This window comes from Quercus suber, unplaced genomic scaffold (genome assembly GCF_002906115.3).
Source record: "Quercus suber isolate HL8 unplaced genomic scaffold, Cork oak 2.0 scaffold_503, whole genome shotgun sequence".
In the NCBI taxonomy this organism is placed as follows: Eukaryota; Viridiplantae; Streptophyta; class Magnoliopsida; order Fagales; family Fagaceae; genus Quercus; species Quercus suber.
In genome coordinates, this window is record NW_027069952.1 from 376,872 (window position 1) to 400,675 (window position 23,804).

A 23,804-nucleotide genomic window follows, 5' to 3' on the forward strand; every position below is an offset into this window, starting at 1 on the left:
TATTTTCTTTGGCTCAATCTAAGCAAGCAAAATAAATAGTAATGCCTATGCCATCGTAAAAACCATTTATCTTCTTCCCCAAAACAAACTCTTTTTAACCAATTACATGGCAATTAGACAGAGTATCTAATGTGAAATTGATTATTATGCATTTAGATGTAGTTTTTTGTTACAATTTTATTTGTTTAGTTTTTGAAGGTCCATTAAGTATAATTATACCTAGAAAATGTTGAACTTTTAAAAAATGAATAAACTAAAAAGCTAAAAGAAAATATTGATCGAGGATAATAAACACATTGATTAACTTCGAAGATACAAACTACTTAGTCAAATTCAACTACAAATTCACCAAAAAATAGGGCCAAAATTGGAAATTATCACTGTTTTCCAAACAATATAATTAGTAGGCACTGTTTTCAAACTATATATATTACTAACATCTCGAGTTTAAAAGATTTAGGCCTATAAATTGAGTCTTAAAGACTAGGTTTCCATGGTCTGATCACGTCTGATGTGGCGTTTTTTCCACATGGCGTCCACCTAGAAATGGAGTCTCTAAGACTCGATTTATAAGCCGACCCTTTAAGCATCGATTTGTATGTGCTAGCAAAAAAAACAAAACACTTTACATTTAATATTATTCAAACATTACTAGTGCTAGCAAGTTGTACAGCACAAATCAATGCACAATTACGTCTCTTTTCTCTCAATCATTCAGACATCTCTCCTCACCTTAGTCCTTTCTCCCTTCTTTCACTAGGTCTACTCTATCTTCTTTCAGGAGCACAGACCAAAGATGCTAGGTTGCTAGGTGGCGGTGACGACGTGGATAGGTGGTGGTTTCGACTACAAATTGCAGAAACCCAGCCACTAAGTCGACTCGGTTCACCAGTTTGGTGGTGGTGGGGTTGTTGTGGAGGCAGCGACGGCGGTTGATTTTGGCTGCTGGCTAGTCGGTCGTGGGTTCACAACTGTGGGTCTGCGAGTTGGGTGTTTTGGGTCGGCGGTATATATAGGTGTTTGGGCTGTGTGTGGCGGTCACGGTGGGTTGCATTTTGGGGTTTGTTTGTCACGATGGTTGTTGGTGTTTTGGCGGTGAATGGGTTTTCGTGGGTTGCGATCAGTGAGTTTGTAGATTGCTTATGGTAGCATTGAGATCGGTGGTTGTTCTATTTTGTGTGGATGCCGTGGTTGTTGGTGCTTTTGTAGTGGTTGCGGTCACTGTTGGTTGTTAATGTGAGACAAGCAGAGGGACGAGAGAAAAGAGAGGCCGAGAGATGTTTTTAATCTCATATTAAATTTATTTTATTTTATTTTTTCCTAAACATAGAATGGTGTTCTTTTTAAAGGGTCGGCTTATAAATCGAGTCTTGGAGACTCGATTTCCAGGTGGACGCGCTGCGGAAAAAACGTCATATCAGATATGATCAGACTATGGAAACCGAGTATTTGAGACTCGATTTATAGGCCCTAAAACGAGTCTTTTAAACTTGAGATGTTAGTAATATATATAGTTTGAAAACAAGGCCAAAATTGGAAATTAACACTGTTTGCCAAACAATATAATTAGTAGGCACTATTTTCAAACTATATATATTACTAACATCTCGAGTTTAAAAGACTCGATTTAGGCCTATAAATCGAGTCTCAAAGACTCGGATTCCATGGTTTGATCACATCTGATGTAGCATTTTTTTCACGTGGCGTCCACCTGAAAATTGAGTCTTTAAGACTCGATTTATAAGCCGACCCTTTAAGATGTGCTAGCAAACAAAACAAAACACTTTACATTTAATTCAAACACTATCAGTGCTAGTAAGCTATATAGCACAAATCAATGCACAGTTACGTCTCTTTTCTCCCAATCATTCAGACATCTCTTTTCACCTTAGTCCTCTCTCCCTTTTTTCACTATGTCTACTCTCTCTTCTTTCAGGAGCACAGACCAAATATGCCGGGTTGCTAGGTGGCGGCAACGATGTGGATAGGTGGTGGTTTCAACTACGAACTGTAGAAACCTAACCACTAAGTTGACTCGGTTCACCGGTTTGGTGGTGGTGGGGTTGTTATGGAGGCGGCGATGGTTGATTTTGGTTGTTGGTTAGTCGATCGTGGGTTCACGACTGTGGGTTTGCAAGTTGGGTGTTTTGGGTTGGTGGTATATATGGGTATTTGGGCGGTGTGCGGTGGGTTGGATTTTAGGGTTCGTTTGTCACGGTGGTTGTTGGTGTTTTAGTGGTGAATGGGTTTTTGTGGGTTGCAATCAGTGAGTTTATGGGTTGCTTATGGTAGCATTGAGATGGGTGGTTGTTCTGTTTTGTGTGGATGCAGTGGTTGTTGGTGTTTTTGCGGTGGTTGCGGTCATTGTTGGTTGTTAATGTGAGAGAAGCAAAGGGACGAGAGAAGAGAGAGGCCGATAGATGTTTTTAATCTTATCTTAATTTTTTTTTCCCTAAACATAGAATGGTGTTCTTTTTAAAGGGTTGCTTATAAATCGAGTCTTAGAGACTCGATTTCCAAGTGGACGCCACGTGGAAAAAATGCCACATCAGACATGATCAAACCATGAAAACCGACTCGATTTATAGGCCTAAATCGAGTCTTTTAAACTCGATATATTAGTAATATATATAATTTGAAAACAGTGCCTACTAATTATATTGTTTGGCAAACAATGTTAATTTTCAATTTTGGCTGCTTTGCAAGCCCTCAACTCAGAGAGTGGACTGGCTTCTGGGTAGTCTTCACGGCGAGGCCAAGATCAAGGTAGTTTAAGGCCAAACTAAGGCTAGTTCCCCATCAGCAACACAACCAACCACTTTTTGGACCTCCCATTGTGGGATAAGCCCAACCCAAAATATAAACAAATTAGAGGTCCTGGCCTAACAGCCCAAGGTTACTGGGATCAAACCACCACAAATACAAATCTGGAAACAGCTACCTGTGTCCAAAGCCAAAATCAGCAGCACACAAGGACAAATACTGCGCCAATTAACAAAGAATATTTAAATACATGAATATCCCAAGTATTATAGACAACCAGAGGTTATCTTTGCTCCCATTATAATGAGTACTTACATTGTACATATTTACAATTTGTGGTCTAGGACAACTGTTGGGGTACTTATATTCATTTACACGTAGTCTTATTCATCTATACAAAAGTACCCCAAGCATTACAGAGCTAAACCACAGAGTAATCTTTTATTTAACTACAATCATTTACAAATTTTACAATCTCTGATCCATCACAAATTCACAACCTGTTTTATGTACATCCATGCTCCAAGCATCCTATAAACCTTGTGACCGCAGTTATTCTGTCAACCAACTACAACAGCTATTACCATCACCAGCATATTGGCAACCTCTTAACACACAAGCCAGCTTCAAGCATGCCCTCAGCATTGTTGATGGTTGACTTCCTCAACCACATGTTCCCCTGGATCCAATTACGATGATGTTTACAATCATTTACAAATTTGCAAGTTCTTGATACGGAAGAGATTCACAACCTTCCTTTGTACAAGAATGCCCCAAGCACTACAGACCTCCTTAACCACGATCATCATGGCAATGAGCAAATGCACTAATTTACATTTATAAGATCTCTAATCTACCACAAGCCAACAACCCATCTTTGTACAAACATGCCCCAACAATTACAGCACTGCTGAGCTATATGTCACCTCTGATCCAACCACAATGAGAACTTACACACTTACAAACTTAGTCATTACAAGTATAGAGATGAAATATTGAGCACATATCTCAGAATATATCATTTCCACCGCGTCTGAAGATCATGGCTCTTTATAATGATAGTATTGGGCCTGGGAGAATTATCTCCCTCACTCAGACTCTCCAAAGAATTGACCTCCCATCCACCTTCTCTCCAGTAGGTAGAATAGGCTTGTGGGATGTGAGCAACTTTCCAATAATCACTACCTTTTTCGCCTGGACAAAGTGTCTGGATAAATTCTTCAGGCATGTCAAAGAATTCTAGAACTTTTAACTTAGTCAGGTATTCAATGCCTTCCGGCACCCTCTTCAGCAATTTACACCGCTGGATAATTAGCTTTTCAACACAAGGCATTGCTCCCACCTCCACTTTCATGCATCTAAGTTCACTGAATTTATCAAGTCCTAGAACCTTAAGCTTCTTAAAGCCCCCCATCCTAAACGACAACATGTCTCCCTCAAAAATCTGCAGCAATTCAAGATGTACAAGATTGGGCAAATGTTGAAGAAATTCAAGTGGATCATCCTTTAATCTACTCCATTTCAAATACAATCTGACCAGGCCATGAAGTGATGGTAACCAATGAGGTAATGTCTCCAAACGTCCTCTCAAGTATAATCGTTGAATCAATAGAGGTGGAGAAGAAAGGTGCTGCAAATCAAGGATCTCTTCCTTCCCTATTGAAGTAATAGACAAGGCACGTAGGTTGGTCAGCCTTTTAAGGGAGGAACACAGAGATTTTCCATCTTCTTTCCTCAACTTCAAAATGCCTAACCTCCTTAGTTGATTCAGTTTCCCCAGTTCTGTCATTAAAGTGCTACCACCTCCACTGGCCTCTATGAAACACAGCTTTTGTAGGGATCGCAAATGCCCAATGCTTTCCTGGACCTGAAAACCATATCTAGAGTGGAAATATTCATAAGATTCAAGTTTGAAATGATATACAAGGAGATGGCGTAGTCGCTGGAGCTTCAAGATCTCAACAGGCAGTTCAGTGACACGGGAATGCTTGAGATCCAAAGTCTCCAGATTCTGAAGCTTCCCTATAAAGCTTGGAATGATTTTAACTTTGGTACCCCTCAAGCTTAAATATTTCAAATAATACAGGTTCACAATATCAATTGGAAACTTCTTCAAACGTGCATTTTGCAAATCTAGCACATGTAGCAGCCTAAAGCCATGAGGAAAAATTGTATGCATGAATAGTTTTTCTAGCACCCCAAACATGAACAAAGAACGTAGTTGAGAAACAGATATGTTTTCCTGTACATTTTGCAATGTGTTATGTATTGATAGGCGTCGAACCTTATCGTACCATACCACATTCTGATCTTTAGCAATTACAGTGAATTTCTGATTTCTTGACTTTGACACGATAATTTCCCGCAGCAGATCATGGACATGATACATTTTGACCCTTCCATCACTTGTTGTGTCTGCCACTTGCAATAGGCCTCTATTCAAGAGTTCATTGAGGTAGTCCTCTGCAACTTCTTCTGGTGTTTTCCCTTCTTTGGCTTCAATGAATCCCTCTGCTATCCATAATCGAATTAGTCTCATACGCTCAATTAGATAATCCTCAGGAAAGATGCTCAAGTACAGGAAACATGATTTTAGGTAGTAGGGCAGATCATTAAAACTGAGAGAAAGTACTTTCTTCAAATCTTTCAGTTTGTCATTGCCATCAATTTCAGCTCCGAAACTACGGCAAACCATATCCCACTCATCAATCCTACGCTTGTCTTTTGTAGCCAAAACACCACTAATTGCCACAATTGCAAGGGGCAGTCCTTCACACTTTTTTAAAATATTTTTACAGATTTCCTCCAAATAAGTAGGGCATGCATTCCCTTGGAAGGTCTTCCTACAGAAAAGATCCCAAGACTCCTTTGGAGCCAAGGGCTTCAAGTTAAAGACCTCACCTACAGATTCCGTGACAGAGGTGGAAGCAACATCAGTATTACGTGTAGTGAGAATTACTCGGCTGCCATAATTATTGTTAGGCAAGGCATATTTGACAGCATCCCATTCATGCAAGCGCCATACATCATCTAAAACTATCAAGTACCTTCTTTTCTGAAGTAAGTCCTTGATTATTCTTCTCAAACGATTATTGTTCATGCTATCCAATCCTTCTGGAACTGGTCTGCTGACTACACGGAAGATTTCTCGAATCATGTCTTTGAGGAGTTCTTCTATCTTGAATGATTGAGAAACAGTGATCCAAGCGCGTATTTTGAAATGTTTCTTCACTTCTGCATCATCATAGACTTGCTTTGCCAAGGTTGTTTTACCCATTCCTCCCATTGCAGCAACAGGAACTACTTCACGACCACAACCACCCTTCATCAGATCCTGCACCAGCTTCTGCTTAGGCTCATCAATCCCCACTAAATCTATCTTGTCTATAAGAAGGGCGTCACCTCTACGGTCTTGCCATGTATTGCTTGCACTTGTGGAGCCTGAACCTTGTTCAGCTTTATTCATTTTATGAAGCAGCCTCTCATAACCTTTGCAAATATTTGTAATTCTGGAGTTGATGCCTTGTAATTCAGAAACAATCCTAGAACGAGCTTTTCTGTTCTTAATGCAACAAGATAATCTACTGAGCGAACCATAGAATCCATGTCCTTGATCATGTACTTGAAGAAGTGTGAATTCATCAAGAGCATCTTCAGTGTCATAAGCAATCTCTCGTACTTGCTTGATCCATACTTTGAGTTCTTCATCACTTTCTTCAAATGCATCTGCAACCTTCAGGAAGGCCCAGAAGTGTTCTAATTCTCCTCTAAGATACAAAACTTCTTCCCGACCCCCCCTAAGGAGTTGTATCTCATATACAACAAAGCGTGAAAGCTTGTCAAGCAGAAAGCCCACTGCACTCTCTGCCATTCTCTCTATTTGATAGCCTTAGGCCCTCTGAAATTCTGATGACATTACAACTCTCAACTTTTTTTCTGAACTCCACAGGCTATGGCCATATGCTTCTGCAATTTTTCACAATGTTTATGAATACATAGTTAATTTCCAAGGAAGTTGCCTTCTGTAAGTTTAAGTTACAGTGATTAAAAAAGAACAAGATATTTTGCCAGAATATAAGAAGGAAAATGTTCTGTAACAATATTGTTCCAAGAATTCCAAGGAAGTTATTCATTTATTTTGATAATGAAATTTTATTGAAAAGAACTGAAAAACAACATGCTAGCCTCCATGTACACAGGCAGTGTACTAAAGGACAGGAATCAACAGAAAGTATATAAATCTAAAAATTCTATAAGAGAAGAGAAGGAATAGCTGCTCATCACAGCCATCCAATCATACAAAGAACCCCAAAAAAAAAAAAAAAAACTGCAGCAATATTGAGTGTTCCTCCCCTTCAAAAGTAGTTTGATTCCACTCTCTCCAAATTGTACACATGAGATACAATGTGATTGCCTCCCAAATATCTGCAGACCTGTGATGCTCTAAATCCCCTTTCCAACACGCAAACAACTCTGATACCGGGATACAATCTGATTTTAAGTAAATAGAAAATTGAACTCTCTCAAAATTCAATTAAGCTCACCATGAAGGGAAAATCCAAAGGGATACATAATTTCACCACCCAATGGAAATCACCAAGGATGCAAAGGTAAAAAACTAAGGAAAATTTTGCTAAATAGTATAATTTTAGGAAAAATTTGCTAAATAGCATCTGACTAAAGTTATTTAGTTATGTAGAATCTTTTTGGAACTCGAGTTTACCAAACTCGAGTTCCAAGCATTATGTTTGATCAAATTGCCATAATGCTTGGAACTCAAGATGCTGATTGTCATTTTGCTTGCTTTTTGAGCTCTCTTCTATCCCTTTCTGTATTTTCTCTTTTATTTCTCTGTTACCTAACATGGTATCAGAGCAGGAAATTGTAATTCTTTCCTTGCCTCTATTTCATTTCTTTTTAGCCTTTTTTTTTTCTTTTTCTTTTTTTCCGTCTTTTCCTTCCCTGATTCAACTACTTTGTTGATTTCTTTTTGGAGTATTGGGTTGAACGATCTGTTGTCTTGATGATGTTGGCTATAGCCTACCATCATAAATTGTGCCTATCATCCTAGGATCAATTTTGATGAACAAATATTTATGCTGCAAGTGATTTTATATTATCAGGGTCAAAATCATCACTCTGAACTGTTAATTTGAGGATCTGTATTTTTAAATCTGGATTGCAACCTCTTTCTCAAAAAAAATCCAGAATGAGGAATATCTTTGATTGAAAAGTCAAAGAATTAGGAATATCTTTATGGGTGGTGTTCGCAGTTTTTTTATTGAATCCAAACTTTTTCAACTGGTGGTAGAGGAAAGGGGACGGTATTTTTCTTTAAGGATTTTTGAGCAGAGAAGGTACTTCATTAAGTTAGTCTTCATGGTAAGAATGTGGCACAATGGTTGATGAACAGTATAGAACAGATTGTCGTTGGGATCAGTCCGAAGTATTTTTATTCGTTCAAGGAAGGTGATTTAGCCTACATCCTCCAACAGAGCTCCAACTCTTTTGGCTTGTTCCTACTGTTGACTGAATTTAAAGTTGGCGGGGCTAGGAGGTCCATCATTATTCCAGTAGGTAGAGCAAAGAATGGATGGAGGGTTTTTGGGTTAGAGTTAAGGAAGATGTTGGAACCTGAAAACTATGTGAATAGTGGGATTGGGTAGTTGAAATTTGTGGCTCAGCTTCATAAGGATAACTCAGGGGTTCAACCTTTTAAATCTTTTGCTGATACGGTGCGTGGGCATCAGGTGCAGGTCAGGGGAGGAACCTAGTCAAAGAAGCAAAACCCAGTAATTAAACAAAGAATGTTGAGCGAAGCGCCAGTGAGCTTTCCAGGTCTGACGACTCTAGGAGGGAGAGTTGTGGGTTCTTGGCGCAGTATAGAGGAGTTTAACGTTGGAAAGACAAGTCCGGTAGGAAAAAAAAGGAGATCTCCATTGAATTTCAAATCAAATTGGATTGAACATGTTTATGGAAAAAATCGTGAACTGGGGAAGTTTGACTGGGTAGGAAAAAGCTTGACTATAGAAGTGAATGAGGAAGGAAAAAGGAGTGTGGCATGGAATAAAGGTGGTTTGAGGAGTTCTAATTGGGTCACAAGGGGTCAGAGGGAGCACGTGACTAGCGGTTCACGGGTTCACAAATATCCTATGGTGGGCTCAAACCAAGATGGGTACTCAAATAGGCCTTCCAGTGATCCCTTATCTAGAGCCCACTAGCCCAATTAGGATGGAAGTGGGTGAAAGCCCATCCCTAGGTGACCCGAGTCCTTTAAACCAGGAAACGCACGCATCGGTGATGTCCAAAGCTTACGCATCGGTGATGTCCAAAGCACTTCACAAAGCTTTGGATGCTCAAGACATCACAAGTGCTGATGTAGATCTCACTGAGGAGTCACCGGCGCCACCGGAAAAGGCCGGCATAGTGCGACAAGAAGCCTCAATGACGGCGATGAGCTCGGCGGGTCAAACCAAGATGAACCGCTGTCTGGCGAAGGCTTCGGTGGTGCACTATGGTCCTTTTTCTAATGGGTTTCACGCTGGGGACTCACCGGTGACATTGGATAGGGCCAATATAGCTCTATTCCACACCACGAGGACATATTTGGAGTCTATTCCTCTAACCGAGCATATGGGTTGCCTTGCGGAGACTTCAGCAGAGGCTGCATGACTTATTTTTGTTGGGCATCGCGTTGGTGAGCCTCCTTTCACTCTAGGTAAGGCAGAAACAGAGGGTGACAGGGCATTAAAAGGTCTTGTGTTATCCAATTACGTTCTGAGTCCACCGAGAGTTGGGTTTGAGGAATGGGGTGTTCCGAGTGGAGATGAAGGTGGTTGAGTTGAGGGTGCAAGTGATATTCAAGGGATAGACACCTCCCATCAGGCTAACCAGTCGATGTTGGCATTGACTGAGTTCGAAACAGCTTATGCAATTGAGGTCCTGGGTGATGTGGACAATTCTTCCCCCTTGATGTCTATTAATCCTCTGGAGTTGGTTGTGAGGGCTGAATTGAATAGTAATATTGAGGTGAGGAGGTTTGATAACACACTGAATGTTTCTAATTGGGTGAAACATAGACTCCCCAGTTTTATGCTGCCCACCGAAAAGTTGTCTCCAAGGATAAAGGGAAGAGGGAGTTAAGGAATTTGATTTTCTCGGTTAATTATGATGGGAGATAGTTTTCTTTTCTTTGATTGTTTGACTAAGGTTGTAAAAGGGAGTTTACAGTTTCAATGAAGTTAAGAATGGTGTCATGGAATGTTCGAGGTTTGAATGATTCGCGAAAACATCTGGTAGTTAGAAATTTATTATGGGAATGGAATTGTGATGTAGTTTGCTTTTAAGAAACTAAGCTTGCAAGCATGGATAGACAATTGATTTGCAACTTGTGGAGTTGTCCCTATGTAGATTGGGTAGCTTTGGATGCGGTTCAGACAGCTGGTGGGGTTTTGATGATGTGGGATAGGAGGGCTTTAGAAAAGTTGGAGGTAATGGTGGGTCAATTTTCCGTATCAGTTCGGTGGCAGGGTTTGGGGGATGGTTTTATTTGAGCATGTTTTGGGGTTTATGGCTCGAATGATAATAACTTAAGAGGGCAGATGTGGGATGAGTTGATTGGAATTCAGTAACTTTGGGAAGTTCCATGGTGTTACATAGGGGATTTCAACATTGTTTGATTCCCAAGTGAACGGTTGGAGGGATCATGACTTACCCTTGCCATGGAGAATTTTTCTGAGTTCATTGAGGAGCTTAGCTTGATAGATTTGCCATTGGAAGGGGGGAGTTATACATGGTCGAGTGGTTCGGATCAGCCTTCGATGTCTAGGATAAACAGGGTTTTGGTTTCTCATGATTGGGAGGATCACTATCCAGATGTGACCCAACGGGTTTTACCTCGTCCTATTTCAGACCATTTCCCCATATCAGTGGAGGCAGGAGGGATATTAAGGGGGAAAAGTATTTTTAGGTTTGAGAATATGTGGCTAAAGGCGGATGGGTTCAAAGATAGGGTTCATTCTTGGTGGAATTGACATTCTTTCTCAGGTACTCCCAATTTTGTACCTGCCAAGAAGCTGAAGGCATTGAAGGAAGATATTATTCTATGGAACCGAAGTGAGTTTGGAAATTTAGAGCGTAAAAAAATGGAATTGTTGGAGGGTTTGAAATTATTGGATGTTAAGGAAGTCGCATGACCTTTCTGAAGTGGAGTTAGGTGAGAAGGCTGTGTTGAGATCTCAAATACAGAACCTTCTCTCATTGGAAGAAGTCTTGTGGAGACAAAAATCAAGGATGCTTTGTATTAAGGAAGGAGTTAACAATACCAAATTTTTCCACAAGGTGGCCAATTCTTGAAGAAGGTATAATCATATTAGTATGTTGGAGGTGAATTAGGTTATCTATGAGGGTGAATAAAAAATGGCAGACCAAGCTGTATAGTTTTATAAAAACTTGTACAAGGAGACAGAGGAGTGGAGACCTTTTGTGGAAGGTTTGGAGTTTGATCAGATAGAGGAGTTGGAGAGGGACTGGCTTGAACGGAGGTTTGAACAGGAGGAGATTCTTCGAGTTGTCAAAGAGTTGGAAGGAGATAAAGCACCAGGTTCTGATGGTTTCTCTTGGGCTTTCTATCACCATTGTTGGAGAGTTGTGGAAAGAGGTGTTTTAGTCGTGTTTGAAGAGTTTTATCAACACAGTAAGTTTGAAAAATCTCTTAATGCAACTTTCATAGCCTTAATCTCTAAGAAGATTAGTGCCTCCAATATTTGAGATTTTAGACCTATTAGTTTGGTGGGGAGTGTTTACAAGATTTTGGCTAAGGTGTTGGCAAACCACTTGAAAGAGGTTTTGGATCAATTGATATTTGAGTCTCAGAACAGTTTTGTGGGTGGTAGATAGGTACTTGATTCAGTTCTCATTGCTAATGAGTGTGTTGATAGTAGGGTGAAGAGTAAGATTTCGGGGTTTATTTGTAAATTAGATATTGAGAAAGCGTATGATCATGTGAATTGGGAGGCTCTTCTTGATTTGTTGAAGAGAATGGGATTTTGGGTGAGGTGGTGTAGATGGATCCGCACATGCATATTTACAGTCCAATTCTCTATCTTGTTTAATGGGTCTCCAGTTGATTTTTTTGGGAGTTCAAGGGGATTGAGACAAGGGGACCCGCTATCCCCCATGTTGTTTCTGGTTATGATGGAGGTCCTTAGTAAGATGATGAAAAGAGCTGAAGGGGTTGGTTTGCTTCGAGGCTTTAGGGCTGATGGTAGACGGGGTGGAGGGGTATGTGTCTCGCATCTTTTGTTTGCGGATGACATATTCTGTTTTGCGATGCAAATGAGAAGCAAATTCTACATGTACGGATGCTTCTTCTTTGTTTCCAGGCAGTGATAGGTTTAAAGGTTAATGCGTTGAAGAGAAAGATGGTTCCCATTGGGGAGGTTCCTAATGTCCATGTCCTAGCAAAGATTTTGGGATGCCGAATCGGGTCTTTGCCTATGACCTATCTTGGTATGCCATTTGGGGCGTCCCACAAGTCCCCTACTGTTTGGAATCCTATCTTGGAGAAAATTGGGGGTGAGTTGGCCGGTTAGAAGAAGATGTATTTGTCAAAAGGTTAAAGACTAACGTTGCTTAAAAGCACATTATCTAGTCTCCTTATTATTTATCTCTTTTTACCATTCCTATGCATGTGGCTAATAAAATTGAGAGGTTGCAAAGAGATTTCTTGTGGGGGGACTCCCAAGACATATTTGGTGGGATGGGACAAGGTGCGTGCACCTTTTACGGTGGGTTAGGAGTAAGGAAATTAATTAATTTTAATAAAGCCTTACTATGGAAATGGTTATGGCAGTTTGGGATTGAGGAGACAAGGCTTTGGAGAAGGGTTGTAGCTCTCAAGTTTGGGGAAGAATGGGAGGGATGGACTTCCAAGCTAGGTAGAGGGGTACATGGGCGTAGCTTGTGGAGAAGTATCCGCATGGGATGGGAGGATTTTAGCAAAAATATTCGCTTTGAGGTAGGGGTGGGAGATAGAGTGAAGCTTTGGACAAATCAATGGTGTGGGGATTCTCCACTTCAATTGACTTTTCCGAGTGTGTATGGGATTGCATCCAATAAAGAGGCATTGATGGCCTCTTTTCTTGAACGATTGGGGATAGAGGAACGAAGAAGCTAGGATGTTCATTTTACTCGAAGACCAAATGATTGGGAAATGGGTGGTGTGGATGAATTTCTCCATACCTTGGGCTCAAATCTACTCCCAATGAGAACAGAGATCATATGTGATGGAAGTTGACAAAAAATAGGGATTTTGATATTCGATCGTTTTACAATAAGTTGAGAAGCCTCTTGCCCATTATTTTTCCTTGGAAAGGTGTTTGGAAGGTTAAGTCTCCTTGGTGTGTTTCCTTCTTTGTGTGGACTGTTGTATGGGATAAGATCCTTACAAATGATAATTTGAGGGGTAGAGAGATGGATTTTGTCGACTGGTGTATCATGTGCCGTAGTAATGGGGAGACGGTGGATCATTTTTACTACATTGTGGTAAGGCTTATCGGTTGTGGAGTTTGGTGTTTAGATCTTTTGGGTTTTCTTGGGTCTTGCCAAGATCGGTTGCAGATACTATATTTGGTTGGTGGAATTGGCTTGGAAAGCATTTGTCTAACATTTGGAATTTAGCTCCTTTATGCTTGATGTGGTGTCTTTGGAGAGAGTGAAATAGGAGGACGTTTGAGGACATGGAAAATTCAGATGACCAGCTATTGGCTTCTTTCAGTGACTCTGTGTTTGACTGGTCTAGGGTTTGGGGACTCACATCTAGTGATTCTCTCCTTATGTTCCTTAGCTCTCTCCTGTGTAATTAGTATCTTTTCCTTTCATTTTTCTCTATTCTCTTTCTTTTCCCTTTGTATTTTTCTCTCTGCCTTATGTTTTTCTGCATAAGGTAGTGTTCTTGAATATATATCTTTACTACTTATCCCAAAAAAAGAAAAAAGAAAAAAAAAAGATGCTACATAACAAAATAACTTTGGGTTGGTGCTTTTTTCCTAAATTATTCCTAAAATTATGCTATTTGGCAAAAAATGCCAACAAACTCACCACTCAATGGAATTCACCCAAAGAGATACAGAGAATTAAACGCAAGAATTCTTAATAATCCACACTCATAATCTGATTTCTCAGTCTAGCCAACTAGATATAGTGCTTAGAGCATCCCTCTAAGCAAGGGAGAATTAAATTAGTACATAGTTTCCCATACATAGAAAATAAGAATGCACATAAATGGTCTAATATTTCCCACAAACTTCAACTTTCAAGATTGACTAATTAAAGACATTAGGACTAACAATATTTGACTAAATAAATGTTGTAGGACCAGCCTTAATGGGCCTTGACTAGTAGCACCAGATTTGGACAATTGAGTAGGATTTGGGCCTCCAAGATTCCTATATTTGGACTTGTAAGACGAGGGCTGTTGGGTCTGTTTGTTCTTTATTAGACACTCCTGCATCAAACTCCCTTGGTTGGAAAATACTCGTCTACTTCTTGTTCGCACCATAGAATGGAGAGAAGTTTGCTACATTGAAAGTTGTTGAAACTCCATAGTGGTCAAGCAAATCAGCCTTAGGCTTGAGTTTAGTGTACTTTCCTTGATCTATTGGATTTCCAATCATTCCTTTCCATCCCTTTATTTTCAATAATACATGTGGAACCAACATGCTACTTACCAATCTTTTCTCTCTCATGATAAACCTTGCTAAACGAATTCTGATTTGTAATTTGTTTTGCCATAGTACAATACATGAAGCCAATGTCACAAATAAATCAGCATATTCATCCATTGATCCTAGATTTTGTTTCCCATTTAATTCACATGGCAAAAAAGCTTTACTTATCTCAATTGATGGGCCAAAATCAAAATCAAGTTTATCATTGGGAAAGTATTTTTCAACCCCAAGAAAATCAACATATGGATTTTACTCCTCAAGAGATAATGCTACAACAATGAATCTCTCTTTTGTAAAATCAACAGCCTTTTGTATTTGAACAAAGAAAGACTCATAATCATCTTCCAAGACCTGTTTGCACAATCCACAATCTTCATCAAGATACTTGCCATATATTGGTGGAGAATTCCAATCCTTGGTAACATCTTCTTTAGAACATTTTTTCACTACATTCAAACATGTTTTGAATACAACAATCCATCAACCTCACAATAGGAGATGAATAGAGTTTTTTGGAACAACAAAGATAACTTGGATAAATCCACAGGATAGACTTGCTCTGATACCAATTTGATACCGGGATACAATATGATTTGAAATAATTAGAAAATTGAACTCTCTCAAAATTAAATTAAGCTCAAGACCAAGGGAAAATTGAACTCTCTTTCAAATGGTAGGATTCCTTTATTTGGGCTTGTAAGACAACAAGGGTTGTTGGATCTGTTGGTTCTTTATTAGAAACTCCCGTGTTAAACTCCACCACATGCTTTGGCATCACCCAAGAGATTGCAAACAAATAAGATGAAAGACTATAACCCACTCACTTATGTCCAATGGTTAAATAGATGATCCACAAACTCAGCACTATGCACAAACAACATTTATTGACAACAAAAAAATTCCTTTTTCTCAAATTATTTGAAGTAAGGATCTTTTCCCATGGTAGCATCCCAAATGAAAAAGGCTGTTATTAGGAACTTTCACCATTCAAATGTTTCTCCAAGGAAAGGAACGCACACCTCCATTTGTGAGAGCTCTATAATACAACTGAACCTCAAAGAAGCCACTTCTCGTAGACACCCAACACAACCGATCTTCCACCTGCTGATCAATCTTTCGGGAATAGAAAAGATTAAATAAAGCTTGCAAATTCCCCAACCCCAATCATGAAGAGGGATCTAGTAAAAATGACATCCCACTACATATCCCCATTTTGCCAACTTAAAAGATCCATCACATTAGCATCTTTATTTTGAGCAATTTGGAACAAACCTAGGAATGCTTGTGTAAGTTGGACGTGGAAAAAGCTTTTGATCATGCATCTTGGGATTTTCTTATGTATATGTTCAGAGGTGTGGGTTTTCAGAAAGATGGAGGAAGTGGATTATGTTTTATATTTCTACAATATGTTTTTCCATTCTGATAAATGGCAGCCCCACTGAATTTTTTGGGAGTTTTAGAGTTCTTCGTCAAGGAGACCCTCTTTCTCTGATGTTATTCGGCATTGTGATGGAGGCTTTGAGTCATTTGTTGGTTGTAGCAATAAATGAAGGGCTTCTATTGGGCTTCTCAGTAAATACCACAACTAATAGGCCTTTAATGGAGTCACATCTTTTATTTGCGGATGATACCTTAATTTTTTGTGATGCTGACTTGTGTTAGATTGAAAAATTGAGGGATATTCTCTTGCTATTTGAGTTTGTTTTAGGCCTGAAGATTAATTTGAGGAAATCTGAGTTGGTACTTGTTGGGGAAGTGAGCAACATGGGGGATTTAGTGGTTGTGTTGGGATGTAGACAGTCTACGCTTCCACTGAAATATTTTGGTCTTCCCTTGGGTGCTAAATTAAAGGAGGGGTCGATTTGGAACCCTATTCTTGAGAAGTTGCAAAAAAGATTAGTGGTTTGGAAACACCTTTATTTATCTAAGAGGGGGAAGCTCACTCTCATTAAAAGCACACTCTCAAGTTTGCCAACTTATTCACTCTCCCTATTCCCTATCCCGGTGGAGGTGGCCAATTGCATTGAAAAAATACAGAGGGACTTTTTATGAGTGGGATTAGTGAGAGACAAAAATCACATTTAGTTAAGTGGGCTATGTTTTGTGAACCAGTTCGTTATGGAGAGCTAGGTATAAGGAACCTGAGAAGATTTAATCAAGTTTTGTTAGGGAAATGACTTTGGAGATATGGGATAGAGAGGGAGTCTCTTGAGAGGGAGTTCTCTCTTAGTACACCACCAGTGTACTAGGTTTTTTTTTCTTAATACAATTTTTCGTTGTCAAAAAAAAAGAAAAAAAAAAAAAGAAAAAAAAAAGCCTCCCCACACCACAATTCATCCCAAAACCAAGAACATTATCCATTCCCCACCTCAAACCAAATAGATCAAGAAAAGCACTCCCACCCGTTTCTAATATGCTTCTAAAGAGACAAACCATGAGAGTCATTGAAACTCATCGACCCCTATCACTTCCATATTTAGAACCTATGATCACTGCAATAAAGACTCCCTTTCCAAAGCAAACTTTCAAAGCCATTTCCCTAGTAATGTTGTGTAAAACCAAATATGATGCAGGGAAGTGTGTAGGATATTTTGTTTGGATTTGGTTAGCAATGTGAGTTTTAAATATGAAAATGATAAATTTATGATAAGTTATGTGGATTAGGTAAGTTGGTAAATGGAAATGCTTTTAATAATATAACAGTAGCAGGTTGAGTGAAATCAGCTTGTTTCATGTTTAGTCAATTGCAACAATTTTCTGTGCCCGAAAGATTTCATTTTCATACTATCTTGATATGGGCACGAACTGTACTCATGCAGAAAGAGGAGCGTTGATAACTCCTAAATGAAGTTTGCAGATGGGCAACACTGCTCTGATTAATCATTACCAGGGCCAATGAACTTCGCCAATGGGAGCTTTCTTCCTCATAGATGAGAGAAAATGACCGAGACAAGTACTGATGGGCTTAGGCCAGCGTTGGTAGGGGTGTCCATAGGTTGGTCTGGGTCAAGTTTGTGCCTAACCTGCAACCAAGCCGACCAAATTGGGTGGAGATTTTCCAAGCCTGCCGCCGACTAGTGAAGGAGTCAGGGGGGAGGAGATCTGGCCAAAACTTGGATTTGGACGAAAATCTGGCCGTGTCCAGTGAGATCTTGCCGGATCTACATAAGATCTTGATGGATCTTGCCGGATCTAGATAAATCTCGATGACATCTCACTGGATCTAGCGAGATCTAACAGGGAATTCATCTAACAACGGAGAACAATAGCCTTTTGGTGGTGGAATCGGTTGGGTCGGTTGAAATTAGGTTTTGATGCAACCTCCAACCAACTCCCCAAAATCAGGTTTTGGACGTCGTAAGAGCATTCCCATCAGCTATTGCAAAATTATGCCATTTCAACACATCAAAAAACCTACTTTATTATTTTACTACATCATTTTACAATACATCATTTATCACATGTTCTATTCTTCAATTTTATATATTAAAATAATATATACAACACATTAAAATAATATTTACAACTCATCAAACATAGTCAACAACAGCCACACAGCTGCCAACAACCAACAGCCACCATCACACAATCACCACATCCTCCACAACCCAAAACATAGTTCAAAACAAACCTATAGCCCACCAACACCAAATCGGAAGCCCCACCACCACCTCAACAACAAACCCTGACAAAATTGAGCTTTCGGCCATGGCATGGATTAGAGACAAGAACAAAAAAAGAAAAAGAAAAAAAGGATGAAACAAAATATAGAAGCAGAGAGATGGCGAACCTTAGTGGTGGTGCAAGCCTTGAAGCGATTGGCCATGAACCTCAGCCATCAATCGGAACTCACAGCCTAACCCACCAAAACCCACCCACCTTCGACCCATCCATCGGAACCCCATAGCCTAACCCACCCGAATCTACCGTCGAAACCGAACCTAGCCAACACCATCTGAATTCACACATCACCGTCTAAACCCACCCATCAAACCACAGCGCCCCCCCCCCTCCCAAAAAAAAAAAAAAAAAAACGATTGTTAGAGAGAGGTCAGCATGGAAATGCATCGGCGTCTGCGTGGAAGATAAGTGATGGTGGGAGAAGAAAAGATGAGAGGTTGAGAGAGTATAGGATCGGTGTTTGAGAAAAAGAGAGAGGAAGAGACTAACAGAGAGATGAGAGAGAAAAGAATAAAAAAAATCATTAAAATTTTACAAAGTCTGTTTATATGCTTCCATATTTGAGAGTGCACTGTTCATCAATGTTAAATATTTTAACATTTAGAACATCTCATGAGAGATTTTTTTGGTGTTTGGTGTGCGAAATGCCAAATATTTGGCATTCGGCACACCTGATGGTAATGCTCTAAACCGCCACCGACTATCACAGGAGTCGGATCAAACGGTTTTTGAATTGTGCTAGTTGATTTGGACAGGTGGGCTAAATCCACGAGAGGTCTCAATAGCCTTTAGCGCTAGTGAGCTTTGCTAGACTACAGATTGTGGACAATATTAGAGTGAGAAAGAGGAGTGGAGACCATCATAGATCTACCAAGTATGAGTAGATCTTTTTTTTCCTTTCTCCTATGTCACTAGGGGTATCCACGAGTCAGTTTTAGGCTCAACTTGGACTCGACCCATTCAAGTTGGTGAAAGAAGATGAGCCAGATCAAGCTCGGGAGGACAATTGGTCTATTAGGTTGAAACCGATGAGGGAGCAGTGGTGGGTAGAGTAGATCTTCACTAGATCTGGGCAAAATATCGTCAGATTTGAGCAGATCTAAGCAAACATGCCCGGATATAAGTGAAGGAGAAGAGTAGATCTGAGCAGAGGAGAGTAGATCTTCGCTAGATTTGAGAGGATATGAGCGAACATGCCCAAATTTGAGCGAAGGAGAGCCAAATGTGGCTGGATTTGAGCAGAGGATGGTCTGATCGTTGCCGAATCTAGGTATATTCGGCCTCATTTTAAGTGCTTGTCGGTTGGGTTGGGTGGCTCGGCTTTCAGAGGAGGAAACTTGCCACTCAACATGCCGGAGTCAGTTTTTGAGGGCTGAGACCTACCATCGACCACCGGAGGTGTCAGATCAACCTGCCACAAGTTGGTTCCGGTCAACTGGGTTGGGTGGCCAGGTTGCTTGGTCAGCCCTATGTGTCAATCTCGCACCCTACCCGCAACCGTAATTAATAGATATCTATATATACACACACACACATACATATATTAGTGTGCATCTGATACATCTGTATCTATACTTGTTAGCATCGTATGATACGCAATATATATCGTATCATGTTCAAAAAGTTTCTTATCGTAAAGGTGGTTATCTGATGTGGAAGAAAAAATCCACGTGAAACTCAAGTGTCTAGTCTTAGAGACTCAAGTTCCACGTGGATTTCTTCTTCAACATCAGATTACCTTACAAGAGACTTGAGTTCCACATGGATTTTTTCTTCCACATCAAATTACCTTAGTCTTAGAGACTCGAGTTCCTGCTATTCTCCCTATTCTCTAGATCTTCTTCTTCTTCTTTTTCTTCGGCTTCTTCTTCTTTGGATCTTCTCTATAGAACTTGAGTTTGAGAAACTCAAGTTCCATGTGGATAAATTGTTCCATGTTAGCTATATGCCAACACTGGAACTCGAGTCTTAAAGGCTCAAGTTTTGTTATCAAATTCAAGTCTTAGAGACTTGAGATGCTAGTTTAGAGAATAGTATCAAAAACTTAACAACTAACGAAATTGTTAGAAAATTGATATTAAATGCCAAAAAAATCCCCCTATGGACATAGGCTCTTCAGCCGAACCACTTAATTCTCTTTGCGTTCTTTCTCTTTTTCCTTTCTAGTCTGCTTCTGCTCTACAATTTTCTTATATCTACTTTATTTCTCTACTACAATTTTATATTTCATCTTTCATTTCAACATCTACCAAAATTTAATGTGATTGATTTTAATTCCTAACAAACTTGAGTAGTGATGGCCAAATCCAATGGGTAATGGATACCCTACCCTATCCAACCCAAAATTTTCAGGTATTACCTGATATGTCATGGGTAAAGCTAATCGAGTCGGGTTTGTGTAAAATCCAAAAATATTTCAGGTTGGGAATGGTTATTACCCGAATCCAATCCATTAAAAAGATAAAGGAATAAGAAGAAAAGAAGAAAAGGGGAGGAGGATAAGCACAACGATACCTTTTACCTTATCTTAGCCTCTTTAGTCTTTTCCTAAACCCGTTTTTGTGCCTCCTTGTGATCATATCTAAAGACTAAAGTAAAAGGAGAAATGACAGATAAAAACAATCGGAGAACAAAGATTTGGGATGAATTCTCTAGGAGCTAGTGATTGGTTTGATATTCATATTTGTAAAAGCAAGTTTTACAATAGGAAGGTTTTTGAATACAAAAGTCAACTACAAGTTAATCTTGGAAAGGTAAATAAGTCAGTGCATAATTTTGTCCTTGATTTTGGGCTGGACTTGAGCTACTGCTACTGCTACTGCAGTGATCTGTAGTGCATTACTTTTGGCTAGAATGAAGGTGATAAATGATAATGGTTGGTGGTTGCTTCTTTAGTAGATATCACAGTCAATCTAGTAGCGAATATAATTTTTTGGATAAATAATTTGATGCTTTTATTTGAATACTGTTATCAATTTATACAAAAGGATAAGAGCATCTCCAATAGATGAGCAAAAACCAAAATTTTCTCTAAAAATCTCTAATTTAGAAGTAAAACATAAAAACACAACTCCAATAAATTCTCCAAAGTTCAAAAAGTGTTTTGCTAATGAGCAGTCACTCTCTTTGTCTAGAGTGCTACTGTTCATTAACAAAAGAATTTATTTGAATAAAATATTCAACCCCATATCTCTCTCTCTCTCTCTCAAAAGTAAAAATGTTGAAACAATTACATAAAAAAACAAATAAAAATGATTATTTTAAATGGAATAGAGAAAGGGTAAAGAGTGTATTTGAAAAAAAAAAGTAGGCAAAAATAAAAGTTATTGTTTATTTTTCAAAAAGTACAACAATATAGAGAATATGCTCTAAGCACAATTCTAGGAATCACTTTCCTACAAACTCAATGACTAATTAAACTATTTGGTGTACTCCTAAAATTAATATAAATACCATTTTTTTTCTCCATTAATTAAAGTATTAAACTATTGTAGCAAGATTTTTTTTTTTTTAGAGAATTTCAACCTATGGCGTCCGCTCCTGATGATAGCTCTTTATCATCAGACCAAGACACCAATCGGTTTTTGGTGTAGGCAGGGATTGAACCCCAGATCTTTTATACAATCATAAAAAATTTTACCAATTGAGTTAACTGAAACCCACAAACTGTTGTAGCAAGATTAGACATTTATCGAATAGAGAAGTTTTTTTTCTTTTCTTTTTGGTCTGTTTAAAATTCCATAACTGAAGGGAAGAAAAAAAAAAAAAGAAAAAAGCCAAAGAAATCAAGTATAGGTTGGGTATAGATATTCATGGGTAAACAAATCAGATAGCAATTGGGTACATATACTAATTGGGTAAGGAAATCGAGTACTCATGGTAAAATAATCGGATTGAGTATGGGTATACCCGACTCATATCCGATTCATGGCCATCCCTAAACTTGAGGTATAACACGTTAGTTTTTAATTTGATCACTACATCCAAAAGATTAAAAGCAACTCTTTAAACTTTTTAAACTTTATAGACTAAAAGAATCGATCGTATATTTAAGCTAAAGATATATATTGGTTGCATAGAAAATAACGTTTTGAATTTTTGATGCGTGGGGGTGTTAGTTATGAAGTCATAAATAAAAAAGAAATATATAGAAAAAAAAAATCGCTAAAGAAAGGTACAACACTCCTGTGTTTGGGTGCTGAGCAAACGAAACGAAACGAGAACATAGAAAAAATAAAATAAAAATAAAAATAAAAGGTAAGGCAGTTGCTATAAACTTAAACTGAGAGAGTTATCGGGAACCAAACATAGTGTGTTACTTACTTGGTATAAAGGAGTAGGTAGAAATAGAATCGACGAGCAGTGGAGGCTCAAGCTCAACAGCGAAACTATGTAGTCACTAGTCACAAGTCACAAGTCACAAGGTTTGGTTGAATGGAATTGGAGGGAAAACTGGGAACTTGATTAGAACGCCAAGCTTTAAAATAAAAAAGCAGGACTACCGATGAGGAAATGGAACCCACGGTGGAGCCGCCATCTGAAGCTTCTTGAAGGTTTTTTTTTTTTTTTTTTTTTTTTTTTTTTTTTTTTTTTAAAAAAAAAAAAAAAAAAAAAAAAAAAACAAAAACAAAAACAAAAACAAAACAAAACGACATGATAGTGCCTATCATTTTTTTTTAATACGTGTAGACTTCTAATAACACTTGCTACAAAAAGTCAATAAAAAATATTGTGTGGTGACAACACTATGACAACACTACATGCATATGTAAGAAGGGATATTACAAATTTTGTTACATATATTTATAAATATGTGCTATCAATTCTTAAAAATAAAAAAATTTAGATATTATTTATCTATGATTATGTTAAAATTTGGGTTTATTTGTGAATAGCTTATTTAACTTTTTATTGAAAACTTTTTGCTAAAAGTGTGCTAAAAGTTGCGTTTGGCACTGGCTTAAAAAGACAACTCTTTTTACTATTTAGTTTATTTTTACTACTATTTATGGGTTCTATTACACTTTTTGGTACTATTTATGAGTCTCACTGTACTATTTCAGTTAGCTTTTAGCTTTATTTACAGTATTTTCAACAAAAAAAATTTAGTTTCAGCTAAATAAATTATTCTCAAATGGACACAAAGTATACTTGTACCTTGCAAAAGTGAGACAATACGAGAAAATGTAAGGTTTTAAAAAACTGTACATAAAAGTTAAAACCTTAAAAGCTAAAAGTTAAAACTGATGTTAAACTTGTTAGTATATAGCTTAGTCTAGCATTCGTATACTCATATTATTTGTATTTCACACATACTCAGTTTATATAAAGCTATTTATTGTACAGTGTTATTTATACAGAATATAAATCAAAATACAGACAATTCAATCTTTCTCTCTCTCACTTTATATTATTAACAAAACTCCCCCTTTTTCAATCACATTTTGATTATATAAAAAAAAGTATAACTATTGATGTGTCCAATTATAAGTAATATAAAATAAATGGATACATATAAAAATCAATTATAACTTTACAAATAATGGTTAATATAAAAATCAATTATAACTTTACAAATAATGGTTAAAAGTCAATAAAATAATGTTTAGTATTTGGTTGCTGATTGAAATC

The 23,804-nt window shown here is 38.4% G+C and overlaps 1 protein-coding gene across 1 annotated transcript; it reads right to left on the bottom strand.

Annotated features, from left to right (window-relative positions):
- Positions 1–3,004: 3,004 nt before the first annotated feature.
- LOC112040104 (disease resistance protein RPM1) lies at positions 3,005–22,804 on the bottom strand. The gene is made up of 2 exons (XM_024073006.2): positions 22,497–22,804; positions 3,005–6,729 (listed from the first exon to the last, which is right to left on the bottom strand). Exon 2 carries the CDS (start codon positions 6,632–6,634, stop codon positions 3,782–3,784), a length of 2,853 nt encoding a protein of 950 aa, XP_023928774.1. The 5' UTR covers positions 6,635–6,729; positions 22,497–22,804; the 3' UTR covers positions 3,005–3,781.
- Between the last annotated feature and the right edge of the window lie 1,000 nt (positions 22,805–23,804).